General features: G+C 37.5%; 1 protein-coding gene across 1 annotated transcript in view; it reads left to right on the top strand.

Annotated features, from left to right (window-relative positions):
* The window catches only part of LOC144439662 (multiple epidermal growth factor-like domains protein 8), a 57,546-nt gene that overhangs the window by 13,590 nt on the left and 20,844 nt on the right, over positions 1–23,112 (top strand). The window contains exons 2-28 of the mRNA XM_078128900.1: positions 958–1,121; positions 1,723–1,935; positions 2,525–2,708; positions 3,763–3,857; positions 4,710–4,926; positions 5,105–5,297; positions 5,654–5,805; positions 6,711–6,827; positions 7,447–7,648; positions 8,892–8,973; positions 9,638–9,806; positions 10,098–10,255; positions 10,663–10,878; positions 11,966–12,175; positions 12,617–12,859; positions 13,379–13,494; positions 14,399–14,530; positions 14,885–14,995; positions 16,131–16,214; positions 17,379–17,537; positions 18,055–18,212; positions 18,555–18,765; positions 19,465–19,687; positions 20,455–20,587; positions 21,249–21,463; positions 22,329–22,561; positions 22,891–23,086. Of these exons, the coding sequence (XP_077985026.1) occupies positions 958–1,121; positions 1,723–1,935; positions 2,525–2,708; positions 3,763–3,857; positions 4,710–4,926; positions 5,105–5,297; positions 5,654–5,805; positions 6,711–6,827; positions 7,447–7,648; positions 8,892–8,973; positions 9,638–9,806; positions 10,098–10,255; positions 10,663–10,878; positions 11,966–12,175; positions 12,617–12,859; positions 13,379–13,494; positions 14,399–14,530; positions 14,885–14,995; positions 16,131–16,214; positions 17,379–17,537; positions 18,055–18,212; positions 18,555–18,765; positions 19,465–19,687; positions 20,455–20,587; positions 21,249–21,463; positions 22,329–22,561; positions 22,891–23,086 (4,586 nt within the window). The remainder of the gene's footprint in view (positions 1–957; positions 1,122–1,722; positions 1,936–2,524; positions 2,709–3,762; positions 3,858–4,709; positions 4,927–5,104; positions 5,298–5,653; positions 5,806–6,710; positions 6,828–7,446; positions 7,649–8,891; positions 8,974–9,637; positions 9,807–10,097; positions 10,256–10,662; positions 10,879–11,965; positions 12,176–12,616; positions 12,860–13,378; positions 13,495–14,398; positions 14,531–14,884; positions 14,996–16,130; positions 16,215–17,378; positions 17,538–18,054; positions 18,213–18,554; positions 18,766–19,464; positions 19,688–20,454; positions 20,588–21,248; positions 21,464–22,328; positions 22,562–22,890; positions 23,087–23,112) is intronic.

Raw genomic sequence — 23,112 nt, 5'->3', positions numbered from 1 at the left:
ATATAGTCTAGTTCCTGACAACCGTATTCCAATTGTACATGTCGTTATCTATATTTATTACGTCTCGCCAATCTCATTACTCTTGCACAGAATTCTGTGCTCCCCCCTACAGCATTCATATAAATGTTATGACGTCACATCCCTTCTTGATTTCAGTTTCAACAGACGAAGGTGGAGTTCGGTCGGACATTTGCATTATATCATATCAGTCCTAGAAAGGTCAACAACCTTTGATTTCCCACTGTCCGACTTGACAATGCTTTATGACAACACCCCATCAATTTTTGATGGATTACGCTTTACCCAGCATGGGGCTTAACCACATCTAATGCCTAGAGTAACAAGATTGACTAGACGTAAATGAATGAATATAAACATAGGGTAAAATCGGAATACGGTCGTCAGGAACTAGACTACCACTTATGTCATCAGTCACTACCCCTGAGAGTGCATTACAACTGCTGACATCAGACCTTGGATGAAGGGAACCTGTTACAAACAGTAAACCAATGGATTAATAACACTTGATACAGCATGTTGGAACAGCAGAAACTTATACAGTTGTATTACACACTATGGTTTCATAGATGGATAAACAGTTTTATAGCCTTTTTCATGTGTACTGAAAATGCCAGGAGAACTCCAAAACTGTTGGTGAATGTGAACTATTATGTAAAGTGGTCATGAAACTGTTCTTATCAAATGATGGAGTATAACACAAGTCTCTGTACTTCCAACATGCTGTACCAAGTGTTATTAATCTAATTCAGTTGTTTACTTTCCCTATTCCTAACAGGTTTTGTTCGTCCATGGTCTGATGTCAGCAGTTGTAAATAAGCGGAAGGAATACCTGGATCTTTCAGGCTACCTTAGAACTATGTTTATAAACAATGTATCTTGTTGTTTTTTGGAAACATAAATATTAATTGTGGTATTTCTCTGTATTGTATCTTTCAGCTCCCGACCCCCAAGCCAAGATAGTATTAAAATTTAGTGATTTTGAAACTGAATGTACATATGATTTTTTATTTATCTATGATGGTAATTCTTATGATAGTCCATTGATAGCTAGTTTTAGTGGAAATACTGTACCAGAGACTGTTGTTGCCTATTCTGGAGCGGTGAGTATACAGTCCAACTCACATAAAACATCACCTGAGTGCACGTATCAGAAAAGGATCATTCTTGCACAATTGCTTGAATTGGGGTGCTAACTATGCATTGATGCACTGTTGTTGTTGGATGATGGCTAATTTGCATATTAATTTACATATAAATAACATTATAATTTGCATATTGGTTTGCATAGTGATCAGTATATAATATGCATGTCTTCAACATTGGAACAAACTCTGACATGTTTATTTTAACACATACACACATGTACATTGAGGATCAGCCATTTCTCTTCATGTGAATGTATTATTATGATTTTGTCATTCAAGGATTACTAAATCTCAAGGATGGTAGAACTCCTTTGGAGCACGGTAGAAACCTGCCAAATATTGTGACCTAGATGGCAAGGACAGTTTTTACATTGTACTTTGTCTTTCCTAAAATTTGGCGAACACTGGTTGTGTAAAGAACAATACTATATTATTGTGTCAGCATTTTTTTATAATTAACACCAGAGGGCGCTCTTCATTCAGAAGACCTGCTGGCATGATTTGCAAACAAAGTACATGTATCCTTTTTCATATGATTCCATTGTTTATCTTTCAGATGATAATATATTTATATAGTGATACCAATTATGCTCGAGCTGGAGTAGAAGCAACATTTGAAATAGAAAATTGTACATATGGGTGTTCTGGTGAGGGAAGTTGTATTGACTATGAGTGCCTATGTAATTCAAACTGGAAGGGAGATGCTTGTCAATTTCAAAGTTGTCCTGATAGTTGTGGCATGGATGAAAACCATGGAAGGTGTAATAATGTAAGTACTAACTTAAAAGTTAAACTGTGATTAGTATTAACTGACTGACTGACTGACTGACTGACTGACTGGCTCGCTGACTGGCTGACTGTCTGGCTGACTGGCTGGCTGGCTGACTGACTTACTGACTGGCTGGCTGACTGGCTGACTGGCTGACTGGCTGACTGAGTGACTGACTGAGTGACTGAGAGACTGACTTTCTGACTGACTGACTGACTTACTTCACTTTCTGACTGACTGACTGACTGACTGAGTGACTGACTGACTGACTAACTAACCAACTGATTGACTGACTGACTGACTGACTGACTGACTGACTGACTGACTGACTGACCGACCGACTGGACTCTATGTGTTTGTTGTATCTGCATAATGTCTCTATCCATTGCAATGGCTGAATGATTACATCAGTCAGGGCTGATACACTGAAACTGTTGATTTGTAAACAAACAACCTTTGTTTACTTTTTGTGCATATATAAGTTTATTCTATTGTAGTGTGTGTATCAGTGTCTAATATACTATATAAGTGAGGACTGATATACAGAAAGTTGTAAATAGCTAATAACTTAATTTGTTCCCCCATGTAGTTTTTGAGTCCGAGGCGATGTCAATGCGAGAATGGCTACATTGGTGAGAGCTGTACACTGTCAACATGGGATAATATTGGTGCAGATAGTATGCATCTATTGTCTAGTGGTTTTGATTTCACTGCTAGGACTGCCCATGCTGCTGTTTATTTACAACCATCTAATAGATTCTGGGTGTTTGCAGGTAAGGCAATGGTTCTCAAATTAGCATTAGGCTTAAAAAAAATTGTGCAGTTCCGATTATGCTCAATTTTAGAATAAGTGGAGTAGGTAGATTTTTTATTTTATATTTTTTATATTTTTTTTCCCAATTTTTGTGATTTTTTTTAAAATTATTTTTTCTCGAATACGTTTAGGGTCGGCAGTGAAAAACTAGATGGTGTTAGGTAACCGGAACCAAACAATTTTTTTATTAGGCCTAAGGATAGTAACATTTGGATTTTTTTGGCTGAAGGGTCGATGTCTTCAGCTTCAAACTTTTACTTGCTTGTAGTAAAGTCCCTGACATGCATTGGAATAGGGAACTTGCAAGCCCGCCATGTTGAATGTTGCATCATGGGAATTGGGATAATAAATGCTAATCAATTAGTATTGTAAACAATATTGTTACATTGTTTGTAACCACAGATAATCAATTCATAGTTACTCTGACCATTGTGGGAGGTTTATTTTATCAGTAGCTCCTGATTAGGTATTATACGATAACCACAGATAATCCCATAGTCCTTTGTGTCTGAGCATGCTCAGTCCGGATTGCAAGTTCCCTATTTGGTTACAGTTGAAAGATCAGTTACAGCCATGTTGCCATTCACCAGCTCTGTTTGATACAACCACTTTAAGTTTGGGAATTGACCCGACACTTGAAGCAAGGTCACAGGTCAAAGATCACTTCTGTTAATAGAATGAACACTAAGATAAATATTTCACTGTGGCTCTTTGAGGCCACCTTGGTCCAGCAGTAATTGTAGTGGTGTGTTCCAATTGGCTGACTTGCCCTTGACGACAAGAAATACCAAAATCTTACGAGAAAATTTTCAATTTTAATAAAAAACGCCATACTTTGGGACAATCAATTTACATGTAATCAGTTCGTTTACACCCACAATGCATTTTGCTAGCTTAAATTTGCATACGTTAGGTATGCTGAATTTACTTTTTTTGTACTTTGATTTTGACCTTTGACCATTAACCCAATATGACATGTTATTAATTTGTTTGTGGTATGTTTACTCCTACAGGTTTTACAGTACATTCTGTACTAGATGATTTGATGTACTTTGATTTTGAATCCAACCAATGGATCTCTGTAACTCCATTAAGCACTGATAAACCTGTAAGTGTCTGTCTGTCTGTATAACTTTAGTTACGCATGGCCAACAATTTATATCAAATTACATGTCATGTTGTTAAACCAAGGTGTGGTGGTATCCACAATGGAGATATCAGGATATAGCCAATATATATGTATATATGCGTGTGTGTGTGCATGCATACATACATTGATACATGTACATACATGCATGCATGCATGCATTGCATGCACGCACGCACGCATGTATGCACGCACACACCCACCCACCCACACACACACACACACCCACACCCCCCCCCCACACACACACACACACACATACATACATACATACATACATACATACATACATACATACATACATACATCCATACATACATACATACATACATACATACATACATACATACATACATACATACATACATATAAGTTCAATCTAGCCATTTGATGACTGCAGAAGTGGGAAACTCTGAATTATGGTTTAAGTCTTCCTAATTTCTGGTATTATATATACTAAATCTAAATTGTAACTATAACATTTGCAAAAAATAAAAAAAATGATGTAAAATATTTGTTATTGTATGTACAATCACAAACATTTTACACTGTTTTTAGGGTTTTATAATATATTGAGTTATAATCATGACTTGAATGATACTATTTCCAAAATTGCCAAAAATTGTGTAAATATTTACTAAAAATATTTGTTATTGTACACTGTTTTTAGCATTTTGTAATTCATTGAGTTATAAACATGGACTTGAATGATGCTGTTTCACATTGTTCTTTCAAGTAGGTAAATATAGCAGAGTTGTCTTAATACTTAAAAATCCAAAATCAAATATTTTTTTTTATTGAATATTTCAACAGAGTGGCAGGTATAGTCATACAATGGTTGGTTATCAGGATTCACTTGTTGTATTTGGTGGTGTACTGGAAGATAATACCTTATCCAATCATCTTTGGTTATTTAATACCACAACCTTACACTGGATACGATTGGCTGAGAGTAGCCTTTTCCATCCACCTGGTTTAGGTGATCATACTGCTTGTCTTGTCGATGACCAATACCTGTATATATTTGGAGGTAAGTTGAAAGATGTTTTCCTTCATCTGCATTTCTATTTGCATAATTTCAAGCGCTAAGCCAATAAAAAAATAACAAATTGTCATGTGATTAACATGTGACTAATTCTAAACGAATCATTAAGTAGCATAGTAATTGAATTATTAGTTAACAATGACTTTATTGTTTGATATTTCAGGTCATTCGTCAAGTGCTCATTTTACATCTAAAATGTACAGATATAATTTACATTTACCGGATACTGATTGGGAAAAGGTGGAATATCGAGGTGGAATGATATCAGGGTTAGCTGTTACTGGACATTCCATGGTCTACCATCCGGAATCCCGGAGTTTGGTAGTATATGGTGGATACAAACCACAATTTGCAAGGTAAGGAACACAAATTTCTAATGAATGGTAATTTAAACAAGATCCTTTTTATTTTCGTAGAATTAGTGTAGAAGTGTTGTCATTGCTTCCAGATGATGTGTACGACTCTGGTAAGCAAGGTTTAGGTTTACTAAGATCGATACAAACTTAAAATAATTGTCTTTCAATGTTGTACATTACACAAGTGGGTGAAAACAGTTCCTCTGCAAATCTAGTCACTCTGTGATCAATATAGTGTAAATATTGGAAGATCCAAAACAGTACAAAACAAGTTTATGGAACTGTCAGGCCACTGTTCTAAGATCACACCCTCTTGTACTGACATTATGTTTTTTTGTGTTTAATGTAATCAACAGAAACAGTGCGAGATCTGATCATTTGATGGCATTTCATGTTGACTATTTGTACTGGGCAATGTGGGAGTATACAGCGAAGGATGATGATGATGTACCCAGTGATAGAGCATTACATTCTGCCAACATTATGGGCAACTATATGGTGGTCTATGGTAAGTTACTCTCTGGTAACTATATGGTGGTCTATGGTAAGTTACTCTCTGATAACTATATGGTGGTCTATGGTAAGTTACTCTCTGATAACTATATGGTAGTCTATGGTAAGTTACTCTCTGATAACTATATGGTAGTCTATGGTAAGTTACTCTCTGATAACTATATGGTGGTCTATGGTAAGTTATTCTGGTAACTATATACTGGTCTGTGGTAAGTTACTCTGATAAATGTATTATCCTATAGTGTTTTGTAGTATGGGGCTTGTCAATGTCAGTGAGCTAGCTTAATAGTATTTACACCAGGTGATAACACAGTCATTCAGCCAATAGGAAGTCTTGATTTTTCACACCAGGTGATAACACAGTCATTCAACCAATAGGAAGTCTTGATTTTTCACACCAGGTGATAACACAGTCATTCAGCCAATAGGAAGTCTTGATTTTTCACACCAGGTGATAACACGTCATTCAGCCAATGAGATGTCTTGATTTTTCACACCAGGTGATAACACATCATTCAGCCAATAGAATCTTGATTTTTCACACCAGGTGATAACACAGTCATTCAGCCAATAGGAAGTCTTGATTTTTCACACCAGGTGATAACACGTCATTCAGTCAATAAGATGTCTTGATTTTTCACACCAGGTGATAACACGTCATTCAGCCAATAAGATGTTTTGAGTTTTCACACCATGTGATAACACAGTCATTCAGCCAATAGCATGTCTTGATTTTTCACACCAGGTGATAACACGTCATTCAGCCAATAAGATGTCTTGAGTTTTCACACCAGGTGATAACACATATTCATTTGCTCAATGATACATTATGATTTTTTTCACAACAGGCAGTAAGTAGGTCATTCAACCAATAGGATATTTTGACTTTATTTTCACCAGGTGGCAATACGCATGCACACCAAACCAATGAGAAATGTTATGATGATGATATATACTACTATCACCTGGGATGCCATAAATGGGTTGATAAGGCAGATGTTACAAACGATTTCACAGGTAAGCAATCAAAACATATACTTATGATAGAGTTGAGAGTAGTCTTAGTTACCCAGACTCCCTTTGTTAGGGGTTCTCACATATTGCTACTGCCAGCCAGAGGGAGTCTGGGAAAATAGTGTTCAGATTTTTTATGCCTTCCGCTATTGGTTAGGTCACACAAATCATGCTGATAAAGCCATAGATTAATGTTTGTAAAAGTATATTATTTGAAATTAACAAGTACCTGTTGAACTTGACTTTTAAATATGTGGCATAAGAGCTTGAATTGCCTGGGATTACACTTGGCTCTCATTCTTGGCAATGTACCTCACATTCGACCAGTATAATTAGTTCAGTATGTGAGCAGTATGCTTAGCCCCCAAGAATAGCGCCCTCAGTGTTGAACATTGTGACACATACAGATTTCAACCAAACCTGTCACAAATGTCAGATACTGCAGTTCAATATAAACATGACCTTTACAATAGTTTACCTGAATAGACACTATATTTGTCACAAAATTCAGATTATGAATTAGTATATTGAAATGTTGGGGGGGGGGGGGGGGGGGGATTATGTCATCAATGAAGACTTGTTGATAGGTCCTAATATGTTTTGTTATTTATTTTTAAATTAGGTCAGGTACACCATGATCCTGGTCGTGGGAGATTTGGACACGCTACGGCAGTACGTGACGGCAGTACGTTGTTGATATCGGGAGGATATAATGGTGTCGCGAGGATTGACCTGATTGCCTACAAAGTACCACTCCCCATTGCTGTTAATTCTAACATATCAAAGTTCAGTGAGACAACATCACAATGCTTTATACATATAAGGTATCAAATTTATATAGAATTACAGAATATTTGCTATTGTACACTTTTTCCACGAAAAAACACTGGTGCATTTGTGTGCATATACAACCCACAAAAAACACTGGTGCATTTGTGTGCATATACAACCCACAAAAAACACTGGTGCATTTGTGTGCATATACAACCCATGAATAAACACTGGTGCATTTTGTGTACATATACAACCCATGAATAAACACTGGTGCATTTTGTGTACATATACAACCCATGAATAAACACTGGTGCATTTTGTGTACATATACAACCCATGAATAAACACTGGTGCATTTTGTGTACATATACAACCCATGAATAAACACTGGTGCATTTTGTGTACATATACAACCCATGAAAAAAACACTGGTGCATTTTGTGTGCATATACAACCCACGAAAAAACACTGGTGCATTTGTGTGCATATACAACCCACAAAAAACACTGGTGCATTTGTGTGCATATACAACCCATGAAAAAACACTGGTGTATTTGCTGACATATACAACCCATGAATAAACACTGGTGCATTTTGTGTACATATACAACCCACGAAAAAACACTGGTGCATTTTGTGTACATATACAACCCATGAATAAACACTGGTGCATTTGCTTACTTATAAACCCACCAAGAAAATACTGGTTGCATTTGCTTACATGTACAACCCACAAAAACAAACACTGATGCGTTTGGTTGTGCGTGATAAGTATGAATGAGACAAGTTTCATGCAAAGACATACAGTGTACCTACTTAGTGTCGATAACTTATCAAAGTATAAACCCTACCAGAGCTGGAATGTCGTGACTCTATTTACTGATAAAATGCTACTTATAATGATTAAGCAGGACTTTTACTCTTATTTATAAATTCCACAGAAGTACAAAAAACTTATAAAAGTGTCATGTGAAACTACACCAAAGCTTAGACCATGATAAAAAAATATGTTCTGATATCAAAGACACCCTGTTGTTTTTACAGTAGTTATATTGTTGTCTTAACTTATTTAGTCATAGCAAATGCGCCGGTATTTTTCTGCAGGTTGTAGCATGGTCTCACAGTTTGGAAGGTATTACATTAGTGAAAGGTGTCACACTGTAGGCGTTACATTATGGGAAGGCATCATGATAGAAAGCATATAACATTACACGTGTTAGGAAAAGTGCTACAGCCTGGCTGACTTTACTGGCAAGCATCACAAGATGACAATGTTTTTATCTTCTTTTACAGTGAAAATTCTTGTCGATTAGATCCAGAGTGTGGCTGGTGTTCACAAGGTTCACAGAACTGTTTACATTACAGTGATGCTGACGTAAGTAATGAATGAAGAAAACTCTTGTGCTACATTTATAATGTTTCTCATTTTGTATGTACTTTTCTCCCGAGACCATTATAGAGTAGTGGGTTCCACCTTGTAATGTTCAGGGTTGTACCCAGGCCTTCATAGAGTAATGGGTCCCCCACACTATAGTTCACAGGGTTGTACCCATAGTGGGTTCCATTCTATAATCTACAGGGACCTCTTTAGACATTTGTAGAGGAGTAGGTTCAATTCTTTAATTCTCAGGTTTATTCCCTAGTTATAGAGTAATGGCTTTCATCCTCTAATTAGTATATCAGTTTTGAATTCCACCCTATAATTTCTTAATTCAACAATATGAATTAATTTACAACACTCTCCAAATCATATGAACATGATATTTTTTTAAAACCAAATTTAATGTTTTGTGGAAACATGGGTATACATCATGTGTATGTTTAACACATATATAGGAGTACCAGTGTGTGGGTACTCAGCACATTGACTTGTATTTTTAGTGTTTTCTGCTCCACTTTATGGCCACAGAGAACAACTCCAACACCTCACACACACTGAAGCACCACACACACACACTCAAGCACCACACGGACACTCAAGCATCATTGGGTTTTGTTACCGTATCTAAAACTTCACTTCCTTGTATTTCTCTTTACAGTCTTGTACAGGCACATTCCAGAGAACTGAATGTCCAGGTGTATGCAGTGTGTTATCTGACTGTAAGGCATGTCTGATATGGGGCAGTGGTGTTACTACAACTACTGGGGTTATGTTAAATGAACAGTGTGGGTGGTGTGTACAAGATGCAAAGTGTTACGCTAGAAATGGTAAGTGTTGCTATAGAAATGATAAGTGTTACCTTAGAAATGGTAAGTGTTGCCATAGAGATGGTAAGTGTTACTATAGAAATGTTGATTCATTGTTTGCAACCACAAATGATAAATTCATAGTTACCGTGACCATTGTGGGAGGTTTATTTTATTGGTAGCTCCAGATTACGTATTACAATAACCACAGGTAATCCCATAGTCCTTTGCATCTGAGCATGCTCAATCTGGATTGCTAGTTCCCTATTATAATGACTTACTTACCAATATCTTTTATGTAATCTATTGTAGATGTAGAAGGTCAGTGTGGTGAAAACAGTAGTCCTGGATGGTGGGGAAATAATGGTACTTTGATCAAAGAATTCTACAAATGCCGAACACAAGATGTTACAGCTGGAATAACGTGGATTAAATACAGGGAACCACAGGATTTGAGCCAACCTGATGAGGTGTGTAGAGGGAGGGAGGGAGGGAGGGAGGGAGAGAGGGAGAGGGAGGGAGGGAGGGAGAGAGGGAGGGAGGGAGGGAGGGAGGGAGGGAGGGAGGGAGAGAGAGAGAGAGAGAGAGAGAGAGAGAGAGAGAGAGAGAGAGAGAGAGAGAGAGAGAGAGAGAGACAGACAGACAGACAGACAGGGGAAAGTGAGAGACAGGGAGGGAGGGAGGGAGAGAGAAGGAGAGAATGACAGACAGCGGGACAGAGAGGGAGGGAGGGAGGCAGAATGAGAATAATAATTGGTTTATATAGAATACTAAATAAATGCAATTGTTTGACACAAAAATAACTACCAAGACACATTCAGTTTCAGTGTGCTCATATGGATAAAAGTCAATGACATATTCTTGTGATATCTTACAGGTGTCTATTGTGCCAACAACAAACAACATTGTAAGATTTAAAGCAATACCTGGCAGCGAAATCAAACTAGGTGGACATAACATTGTTGTATACAAGGGGTTCATTTTACCAATGGAAGCTACGCCATCATCTGATCATGAAGAAATTAAGATGTGGATGTGGTCCCAGTCAATTGCTACTCTTTGGTTGAGCACTGATGACACAGAAGAAAATAAGGTAACTTTTGTTTTGAAAGACAGATTTCATTTTTGTCGCTCTAGAGACCCCAAAAATATCATTTTCACTAATCTTGCATCATGCAACTTTGCTAGTGAAAAATGACAAGTTTAGGTTAGAAGAAGCTTGATGTGAGGTATTATGGGAAATAAACTGAATAGGCCTTCCCAAAATTTGCCATGGTGGCGCTCTTCTTCCTGTCTGTGACATGTGTACCTTGGGGGTATACATAGTATAGGTTATTCAGTTTGTGTGTACCTTGGGGGTATACATGGTATAGGTTACTCGGTTAATCAAAGAACACTGCTGCTTTCCTCGATGTCTGAACAATACGAAAAACATCCCTGATTTACACTTCTACAGAATACCAAGGTTTGTCCCTCTTATGAACCAGTACTATGAGGTGGTGATACCCCCACTTTGAGTGAGGGCGCTGTATTAGCTATTTACTGTTTGCAGTCTGCGGAGCCTTATTTCTCAGATGCCTTAGTTGTCAAAACTCCAGAAGTACAGAAATACACAGACATTTTGCAGACCCTGCTTGTACTCAAGGGGGATGGTTGTTTTCTAGTTTTCAACCCTTGCAACCTTTGTCTAAAAATGCTGCTCATCCAGGGCTCGAAATTAACAGTAGTCCAGTGTCTACAGACTACCAATTCTTGTCATGGGGCTACCATAATTTGCAGCTGGTAGCCCACTCATGCTACAATGTATCATTGATTATGCAATGATAACATTTACAAAAATTTAAAATTAAAAAATTAAAAACAAAAATTTTAATTTAAAATTAAATTTAAAATTTAAAATTTTTTTTTGATTAAATTTTTTATGAAAAAGATTTACGGACATGAAAGTATATTTAATAACACACATATTCCTAATAGAGGAACTCTGGTTTCAGTTCAGGAATATGGGACTGCTGGTCACCATCCTTGAGCTACCAATTTCTGATAGTGGTAGCCCACTGGGACTACCAAAGAAAATAGTTAATTTCGAGCCCTGTGAGATGTACATGATGTTTTATGGGTTGGTCAGTGAAGCAGTAACAGGTCCAGTAGTACAGTAATTGTATGCTTCTTTCTTGCAGGAACAAGTAGCGTATGATACCGTAAACAATGAACGTTTCACTGAAGCTGAGAGACCTGATAAAGTCACGCCACTGTTCCCGGATACATCCAAGGGTGTGTCGTATTATGTAGAGTTTGAAGCCAAGAAGACAGCCTCTGATCAAACCATCAGCTCTGAAATGATGTTGAATTGGAATGTTGATCTCAAAAGGCAGACTGACACACATCAGGTACAATAACGTTTAATTCAAATAAATTTCCAAGACTTAAGAATGTAAATTATTATGTACTAGAGTAGAGATTAATTGTACCGGTGCACATGCAGTCTAGTGGTTTTAACACTGCAGTGCAATAATGAAAAGATATAATTTTATATATGTATGCAAATGATATGTAACATGCGAAAATGATCATTTGTCAAAAATTGGCTCTTTTGCATAAAACTGTCAAATACAACAGAACCCCATGATGCGCGAGTGCCAGTGTTGGTACAGATGTAGGGATGTATTTGCACTCGTAGTGCTTTTTGTTACACTTCCTTGAGTGTAGATCCACAGAGAGCACTAATACCCCAAGTACGTCACACTTACACTCATGCATCATGGGATTCTGTCAGTATACATTGATGTCAATTGTGTTATAAATAACAATTGTATTTTGTATCTTGACAGGCGATAACTTCACCATACCTACGTCCATATTACTCTGGTAGTTGTACCCAGTACTCCAACTGCCTTGCCTGTATGACAGATGCGTCTTGTGGTTGGTGCCCAACCAGTCAAAGATGCATTCTACGTACTGACACCAATGGTGATGCAGCAAACTGTGATAAAGATACAGCGGATTATCTAATCACCAATGCATCCCATTGCACTGTCTGCAGTTTGTACCAAGCGTGTGCAGTGTGTACAGGGGTACGTACAGTCATACATTGTCTAATCACTAATGCCTCCCATTGCAATGTCTGTAGTTTGCACCAAGCGTGTGCAGTGCGTACAGGGGTACGTACAGTCGTACATGTACATTATCTAATCACCAATGCATCCCATTGCACTGTCTGTAGTTTGTACCAAGCGTGTGCAGTGTGTACAGGGGGTACGTACAGTCATACATTATCTAATCACCATTGCATCCCATTGCACTGTCTGTAGTTTGCACCAAGCATGTGCAGTGTGTACAGGGGAACGTACAGTCATACATTATCAAGTCACCAATTTATTCTCTTTTATAGCCTGTACTGGGGTACACACAGTCTTATACCGGTAGTATCTAGTCACCCATTTATTCTATTAGGCAGTGTGTACAGGGGTACGTACACTCATACATTATGTAGTCTACTTTGTACAATCTGTACAGGGGTACGTACAGTCCTACATAATATCTTCAATTGATTCATCTCAATATTGTTATCTTGTTTGATACTATTATTACAGGATCCCCTATGTGAGTGGTTATCTAATGACGCTCGTTGTGTTCGCCGTGGTAGATTTTCATCGGATGATTTTAATGTGATGTCGTACCCAAGTAACTGTTCGTTACCATGCCATCAGTAAGTACTGGGTAACTGTATAGTAATTTAATATCCTCATTTGATACAAGTCTCAGATATTGGAATCGGTGTACTTTATCTCTTTATTCATCTATAAATCCATTCATCCGACCTTCCATCCATCCATCCATCCATTCATCCGACCTTCCATCCATCCATCCATCCATTCATCCGACCTTCCATCCATCCATCCATCCATTCATCCGACCTTCCATCCATCCATCCATCCATTCATCTGACCTTCCATCCATCCATCCATCCATTCATCCGACCTTCCATCCATCCATCCATCCATTCATCCGACCTTCCATCCATCCATCCATCCATTCATCCGACCTTCCATCCATCCATCCATCCATCCAACCATCCATCCATCCAACCATCTCTCCAACCATCCATCTCCATCCATCCATCCATCCATCCATCCATCCATCCCTTCATCCATCCATCCATCCATCCATCTATCCATCTATCTAGCTATCTATTTGTCCATTCATCTATCTATCCATCCATCCATCCATCCATCCATCCATGCATCCATCCATCAATCCATCTCTCCATCTATCCATCTATCTAACTATCTATTTGTCCATTCATCTATCTATCCATCCATCCATCCATCCATCCATCCATCAATCCATCTCTCCACCCATCCATCCATCCCTTCCCTTCATCCATCCCTTCCTCTATCCATCTCTCCATCTGGCTCTCCAACCATCCACTCATTCTCCCTCCATCTATCAACCCATCCAACCATTCATCCATCCATCCATCCATTGAGCTTGCCATCCGTCCCCCCAACCATCCACTCATTCTCCCTACCTACCTGCCTCCCTCCCTCCATCCATCCAAACACACAAACCTGGCAATGTTAAAGATATTTTAATTATGTTTGTGTCTACAGGAAAACATCATGTTCTGAGTGCACTGGGGAGTGGTCTGAATGTGCTTGGTGTGAGAGTGCACAATCCTGCTTTGCCTTCTCATCCTATATCTCAAGATACACCTACGGACAGTGTTCTCATTGGTTTGATAGGTAAGCTATTGTTTGATATACTATCTTGCGTCATGTCAGAATGTACCCTCAACTGTTGGATGCACCCACACCATGGGACAAAACAGCAACCAGAGCTCGATATGCTGTATAAAGTAGTTTATTATTACAATGATGGGACAAAGTTGTAAACTAAAGTTGTCTATTAGTATGATAGTGGGGAAAGTCCTAAACTAGTGACTTGTACTGTCACAACATTATTTGATGTATATATTGCTGTGATCACAACAGCCATAGTTGGAAGGCATGGTAACAAATATGCAGTACTATCGTTACAACTTTGGGGCAAAGTCCTTAACTTGTTTCTTATGTTATCTCTGCTTGATTTGATTTCAGTACTGGAGACAAGGAATGTGTCAACTGTTCAGCGTTCAGGACATGTGGAGAATGTCTGACAACATTTCAGTGTGGTTGGTGTGGTAATACTAATAATCCAAACATTGGAATGTAAGTTGACCCTAATTCTGATATACATGTACCAGTGTTCTCCGCAGAGGGTTTTAGTGTATCGGGCCCAATATCCTTTAATTTTCGGCGATACGCTATCAGTTGTCCCGATACGCTATCGGATTGCATAGGGTTCGGTAAATATTGTAAGTTGACATTGTTCATCGGTCAGCAGACGCCTTTGTTGTTTCGCAACGTTTGTATTGATCCTTCACACATAAGCAGCAAGTAAAACTAAAGAGTGTCTAATTAATTCAAACAACTATTCAATCCTCTACCATTACCAGACAGATTTCATTGAAGTTTACCGTCAGTATTGTTTTCGATAGGAATAAAATGCGTAAACCCGCTAATGGTAGTGTGATATCCTATCAACAAATCCTGGGGAGAACACTGATGTACAGTGAATTTCTCAAATATCGTGCAGCTTTTCTGTTTGATACAACCACACAGAAATCAGTAAGAAACTGGACATGCTACACTTTAAGATAGCAAGATTGATTTAGTACAGTTTCTAGCTACATTTTGTCTAAGTGAAATGAAATGACCTGCCACCATACAGACATCAAATGAACGCCACAAAGGACATTTCACATACCCTTCATCAGGTGTTTGATAGCAAGCAAAATATTGGCACTCAAATGTCTGCATAGAATTGCAATACATTTAAATAGTTTATTTCATTTAGACTAAATGTAGCTAAAAGTAGGATCTTCCTATTAAAGTGAGGCATATCCAGTTTCTTGTTGGTTTCTGCATGGTTGTATCAAACAGAAAAGCTGCACAGTGTTGTGACATTCACTGTATACTTATTGTGTGACTATGAGGGCGCTATTACCAGTAGACATGTATTGCCATAAAGGCTGTTATGTCTACAGCAACTATTTATTGATTTGAGAAAGTGTGCAACCAGCCGTTGTGCTGCTATAGGTCTGTGCTAAGGATAACACTAAGTAACGCATATTGATTACAGTGTGTAAACACTAATATTTCTACTCGGAGAGCAGAATATTTCTTGGGAGCAAATCCCAAAGTTTTGCCAACATCTAATTAGTGACAAAACGACAGTCACGACACTATACAGTCTGCACAATTTTAAACATACATTGTTTTGTTGTGATTTATTTTATTACAGCTGCTATGATGGCGACTATTCTGGTCCCAATTCACCGTCGTCATGTCAACAACTGATAGCAGTAGAACATGGTGTCTCAGAAATGTAAGTAAAACAGACCTTTCCTGATCAATACCCTCCTCTGTAACTTACAGTAACACATCTTGGTCTCTCAGATATGTAAATACAATGGACCTTTCCTGATCAATACTGTCCTCTATAACTTACAGCTACACAACTTGGTCTCTCAGATATGTAAATACAATGGACCTTTCCTGATCAACACTGTCCTCTATAACTTACAGCTACACAACTTGGTCTCTCAGATATGTAAATACAATGGACCTTTCCTGATCAATACTGTCCTCTATAACTTACAGCTACACAACATGGTCTCTCAGATATGTAAATACAATGGACCTTTCCTGATCAATACTGTCCTCTATAACTTACAGCAAAACAACAGTCTCTCAGATATATATGTATTACTATTAAATCAGACCTTTCTTGATGAATTGCGCCATCTATAACTGATAGCCACAGAACATGTTTAAGATAACTTTGTATTAAACAGACCTTTCCTTACATATATGGTTTAAGAACAGCTTTATGTCCACTTTACATGTACTTGAAATGCCAGGTGAATTTGAAATTCATCTGTGAATGTGAGCTATTATGTAAAGTGGCCATAAAACTGTTCTCATCAAATGATGGAATGTAATACTTGTCTCTACTTCCAACATGCTGTGCCAAGTGTTGTTAATCCAATTCATTTGTTTACTTTCCCACTTGTAACAAGTTCCACTTGGCCTGTAGCTGATAGTATATTGATATGACCAGTAGAAAACTAATAACAAACGTTAGTAGTACAGAACAGGTATGATTGTACAAATAGAAAGATATAATATGAGTATGGCAGATCTGAGTGGTCCTGTGTGACCATATATGGCATACAGCCACTTGCTCAGCCAATCCTAACACTGTATGATATTCAATTTTAATAGAGCTGAGTGGTCTAATGCTCTATGACCGTATATGGCATACAGCCACCTTCTCAGCCATTAACATTGATGAATTTATATTGACATAGCTGAGTGGCCATATCATATATGACCATATTATTTAAACAGCCACCTGCGCAGCCGATCCTAACTGCATAATTAAATGTATTTCATATTGACAAAGCTGAGTGGTCCTATGGTGCATGACGATATAAGGTAAACAGTCACCTGCTCAGCCAATCGTAATCAAATGTATTCATATTGACAGAGCTGATTGGTCCTATGATGTGTGTCCTGATGTTGCTGAGTGTCGTCTTGGTCTGGATGATTGCCACCATAATGCTACCTGTATTAATACACATGAGTCCTTCACATGTGAATGCAATCGTGGTTTCACAGGAGATGGTAAATTATTCTGTAATGAAACGTAAGTATGAATACAAAGTTATATTTTAAAGTGGCCATAGGGAGGAGGATTTGAGATTTATTTTGGATTTTTAATTTATAAAAATATTTTATCATGGCTTCCTACTTGAAAAATCAATGTGACTGACCCTTAATTTTTTTTTTTTTTACGTACTTGAGAAAAAAAATGATAAAAAAATGTGAAGTCTCACAGGAAATAGTAGATGTGGAAACTGCCATCAACTTTAAAAGACACTTTAAAACTGTTTTTCCAATCTGTAATGGCTGTACATCTGATAGGAAGAAATAAACAACAGAGAGACCATTTGGAAAACAATGGAAAACCTGAAGTAGACACTCACACAGAAAAAAATATAATAAAATTAAATTAAAAATCTACCTACCCCACCTATTCTAAAATTGAGCTTAACCGGAACCACACAATTTTTTTTTATTAGGCCTAAGTTAGGTGGCCCTGATACTTATCAAGATGTATTCATACTAATTATTTTATTTGTTTGTATACACTATGTTTCAAGGTGTTACTATGACTGTGTGTATGGAGAATGTAGCGGTCCACCTAACTTTGTCTGTGAGTGCGATATCGGTTGGACAGATCCTGACTGTAATACAAACTGTGGATGCTATAATCACAGTACATGTGGTTTGGGTGTCGGCATCTGTGACGATTGTCAACGTAAGTCAAAATTACACCACTTCCCAGTAGCTATTAATGTAGATAAGACCTTGTTTAATCTTATGTCGTTACTTTGTAAAAGAAAAAACAACCTATTCTCAGTTAAAATCAATAAAAAAATAGGATCATCTTCGTGTTTTCAATGAAATGTACATATCATTATCAGTTAACATTCATATTTGTACATCAAAGCACATGCTTATTTGCATATTCATGAGTTTATTTGATTGACACATTGTTACAACCAATCAAGTTTTACATGTCAATATTCTAAATTTCTTCCATCTGTTACATAAAATCACATGCTTATTTTTCATTTGCGTGACATCATTTGATTGACAGATTGGACTGAGGGTCAGTTCTGTGAGTCATGTCAGCCTGGTAGCCATGGCAATGCAACAACTATTATGGGATGTGAGGAGTGCGAGTGTAATGGACATGGCGATCCATCCAGAGATAACTGTGACATCTATTCCGGTATTTGCCATTGCATTGACAACACTCAAGGTGACCACTGTGAGGAATGCGTTGATGGTTACTATGGCAACCCAAGGTGAGTGGAGCATACAAATAAAAGGTTCTAAATGTGGAAAGCAACATTGGAAATTTTACAACCTTTTCATGGTTAGTCGTCGTTTTTAGCTAATGGTCAGACTTGGCTTATAGTAGCAGTCTGTAACTGAAGCCAGATATGCCTAAGCTGCAAAAAACTAGTCACCTGGCAACTGTTGAGGAAATCCCTGATTGATGAGGTGTGAGACTTCTAAAAAATTGTACACAGCACCCAGCAAAGCATGTTCAATATCTGTCTAGCTATTCCAGTGTGGCCAAAAAATTGCTGCATGATGGCTGTTAATAAAAGCCTTTCTCAATAACAGTGTGATAAACGTTGTAATGTAGCACCTTGGTCCTTATTCCTCAAAAAATTTGTATCAGAAGCCAAAGAAGAGACAGAGAGCAAGACACTATCACACACACACACACACACACACACACACACACACACACACACACACACACACACACACACACACACACACACACAAACGCAGTCTTGGTGCAACACTGTACACTTAACAAATATTTCATGAACTGTCAACATTGCAATATCATTCAGGGAAATGCGACAGTTATGTGACAGTAATGCTGTGATAACAGATGTAGTGTCATCAGCTTTAAAATGCACTCTTGGTGCAACACTGTACGACTAACAAATCTTTCATGAACCACCGTTGTTGTTTTATCATTTCAGGGACAACGGGAAGTGTTACCAGTTATGTGAAGGCCGTGCTGTGATAACAGATGCAGTGTCGTCAGCTATAGGTTCTGAAGAAGGCCAAGGAGTGACAGATGTCAACCATGTATACTGTCTATGGATTATATCTGTGTTTGATAACATTACATCACCTTCACCTCTGACTGTCATTCCAAGCATAAGTCTTACTATAGAAGATACTATACAAATTGAATGTCAGGTACGTGTATATATACTAGTATATATAATGATGTTACACCCAATCTGTGAAATTGCCCAATTCATGAAATGGGTAGGTAACTTTGCCCAGTTCATGAAATAGTCAATTGTGTTGCCCAGGTTATGAAGTGGGTATGATATGTCCAGTACATGAAATGAGCATCTTTTATAGGACACACACAAAATAAATACCAATCAAACAATTTTATTATCATGTATTTAAAACTCATAACTTATTTTATTATAATTCAGTTTAGTTAATAGAGTTCGATAATCAACACCTCAGTTCAAATCTCTTGCCCCAAAAATTTAATTTCGCCCTTTTAGATCGTAATGTATATTCTTATTCGTATAAGGTTGACCATTCCATGAACTGGGCAAAGTTACATTCACATTTCATGAATTGGGCAGTTTCACGGATTGGGTGTAACATATATATACATATACACACACTCTAAGCAATTTCATTTGAACAGATAGAATAAACAGTAAAGTGTAGGAAGTGAAAGTCCTACAGAAAACACTGCAACCAAAAGTGCAAATACCAGAGTACCGACACTGTCACTTGTGTGTCATCATAGCGTTATGTTACATAGTTAGGTTTATCTGAAACAGCAAATTTTGCAAAATATACTAACTCCCAGTAAAGACATACAATAAATAAAGGATAATAATGGTGATTTAAATTAAAATATATTAAGATATTAAGACATCACATATTATAAAATATAATTTCAATAATTTGCATAATAATTGGTTTTATTACAGAATGATCATGTATATGTGTATGATGGTGTACCTGAATCCATCAGTGGTGTTGCCGACCAATCAGAATCTGTTTTACTTGGTGCATTTTGTGGACAGGGTCTGATGGAGCCAATCACAGTAGCGGCAACATCTGGTATGAATGAAAAATCGTGCAAATCAGTTTCTATTTTGAGTTCTTGTGTGTTTATATCACTATATACAGTTCTCGTTATTTTCAGTAAGTCCAGTTGTAAAATACAGGACCTGGTGTTAGTTTTCTTATTTCTTGGGTGATTTAATACAAAAACAGATTTGAAGCGTTGATTAATTTTTTACCTCAACAGACATTTTCTAGAAATATTATTCGCATTTATGATTCAAATTAGTCCATCATTTTCAATAAATGGAAATTGTTTGTTTTATTTGTAAATATGAAAAGTGCCTCAAAAATTTTCTTTAATATTTTGCTGTTACTTTGTTCTAGAAAATTCCTTTTTATGTATTCGAGAAATATAATAATAAAAAGCGTGAAGTCTCGCAAGAAATAGTGGATGCGGAAACTTACATCAACTTAAAAAAACAATATAAAACTATTCTTCCAATCTGTAATAGCTGTACATCTGATAGGAAGAAATAAACAACACAGAGACCATTTGGAAAACAATGGAAAACCTGAACTAGACACTCACACATGAAAAATAATATATAATAAAATAAATAAAAATCTACATACCCAACCTATTTTAAAATTGAATGTAATGGGAACCACACAATTTTTTTTACGCCTAACTTTTATCCATCTTATCTTCCTGTAGGCATTATGACTGTGGTGTTTGAAGGCAATGTATCTCGGGGAGCTATTTCTAAGCATTTTACTGCCAGCTATGTTGTTAACCGATGTCCAGCCGAGTGTACAGGCAATAGAGAGTGTCAGGGCAATGAATGTATTTGTTCGGATAACTACAGGGGTGTAGATTGTAGTGCTGAAGTCTGTCCAGATGATTGCAATGGACAGGGGACATGTCATCAGGTATGTGTGGGTGTTTGTGTGTGTGTGTGTGTGTGTGTGTGTGTGTGTGTGTGTGTCTGTGTGTGTGTGTGTGTCTGTCTGTCTGTGTCTGTGTCTGTAGATGTGTATATACCTGTGTATGTGTTTGCATATGTATGTGTGTGTGTGTCTGTCTGTCTGTCTGTCTCTGTCTGTCTGTGTCTGTGTACCTGTGTATATACTTGTGTATGTGTTTGCATATGCATGTGTGCATGCAAAATTGTAAGTGCATTTGTTTAGATGTGAGTGCATGGAAGTAGGTAGATAAGAATGGTGTTGTACATGTGTGTGTATGCATATGTGTATGTATGTGAGTGCATGTGAGTGCATGTGTGAATGCACGTGTTTGTACATACATGTATATATGTGTATATGTAAAGTTGCATGTAACAAGTAGGTTGGTGAGTGGTTGTGTTTTATCCATATACCAGTTTTAAAAAAATAGTTTGCGATACGTTACATTTCCATTTGGCAGTGTGGCTGCCATATTTGATTTCTCCCATAATGCCTTTGTATGCCAAAGGTCACAGGTCAAAGATCAATAGCAAATCATTCATTTCTCCTGTCAAAGTTGTCAAGTGTCTAGTTTTTCAAAATGACGAGATGTCTCTTATTTTGAAAAATATATTTCGTATGCAGCGATAGGAAGAAATTCTTGGTTAAAGAAGTTGAGGATGATAATGGAATGTGTCACTGTTTAGATGAACATTTCTGATACTTTCAAACAAAATTTTTTTGAATTGAAGTAAACAAATGTTTGAAAAAAAATCTATTCATGATCAATTCTCCGATTCAAGTGTGAAATACTAAATTATTCATATTTTTTGTTTCATACAATTTACTGTAGGATCTTGGAATGTGTGTTTGCAATGAAGGCTATGGGGGATCAGCTTGTCAGCTGTCTGTGGCTGATTATAATGTGGTATGGAAGACACTCTATGACCCCTGGTTACAGGTCAATGCTAATAATAGCTACCAACCACTGTCAAGAATAGGACATTCCATGGTTGCCGTGGACAACGAACTGTGGGTCTATGGTGGATATTCCCTCACCCATGGCATTATGGGAGATGTTTACAGGTCTGTATAGTATATACCTTTTAGACTACAATGCAAAAAGGAAAATCAATAGCTGTACCGTATAGGATAAGGAAATCTCTCCCGTGATCAACAGGGGACAGGGATTCAGCCCAGTCACATCTGGGACAATTTATTCACAACAGCGCCATCTAGTGGTGAACTGTAATTATCATCAGTTTGTCCTGAGGAAGGCAACAGTCATGTTGCCCATGTTGCCAAAAAATGGGCAAGAAAAACAAAGTAACTTGGTTGTGTATCAACAAACATTAATTAACTTATGTACAGTCTGAATCTCTAACATTGACTGACCTAAGTTTTGTGTGTTACAGGTATGACATCCCCAGTAAACAGTGGGCATCCACGTCAACGACAGACGGTGGTGTACAACCATTACCTAGATACTTCCATGCTGCTGCCTATACCTCACCACAGACTATGTTTATACATGGTGGCATTACAACTAATGGGGTAGCCAAGGATCTATGGCTTCTAAACCTAGATGACGTTGAATGGACAAAGGTTGAGGTAATCATGTAAACTTACTATATAAT

The sequence above is a fragment of the Glandiceps talaboti genome, chromosome 9, assembly GCF_964340395.1.
Source record: "Glandiceps talaboti chromosome 9, keGlaTala1.1, whole genome shotgun sequence".
NCBI lineage: Eukaryota > Metazoa > Hemichordata > Enteropneusta > Spengelidae > Glandiceps > Glandiceps talaboti.
This window is presented reverse-complemented; position numbering and strand designations above follow the sequence as displayed.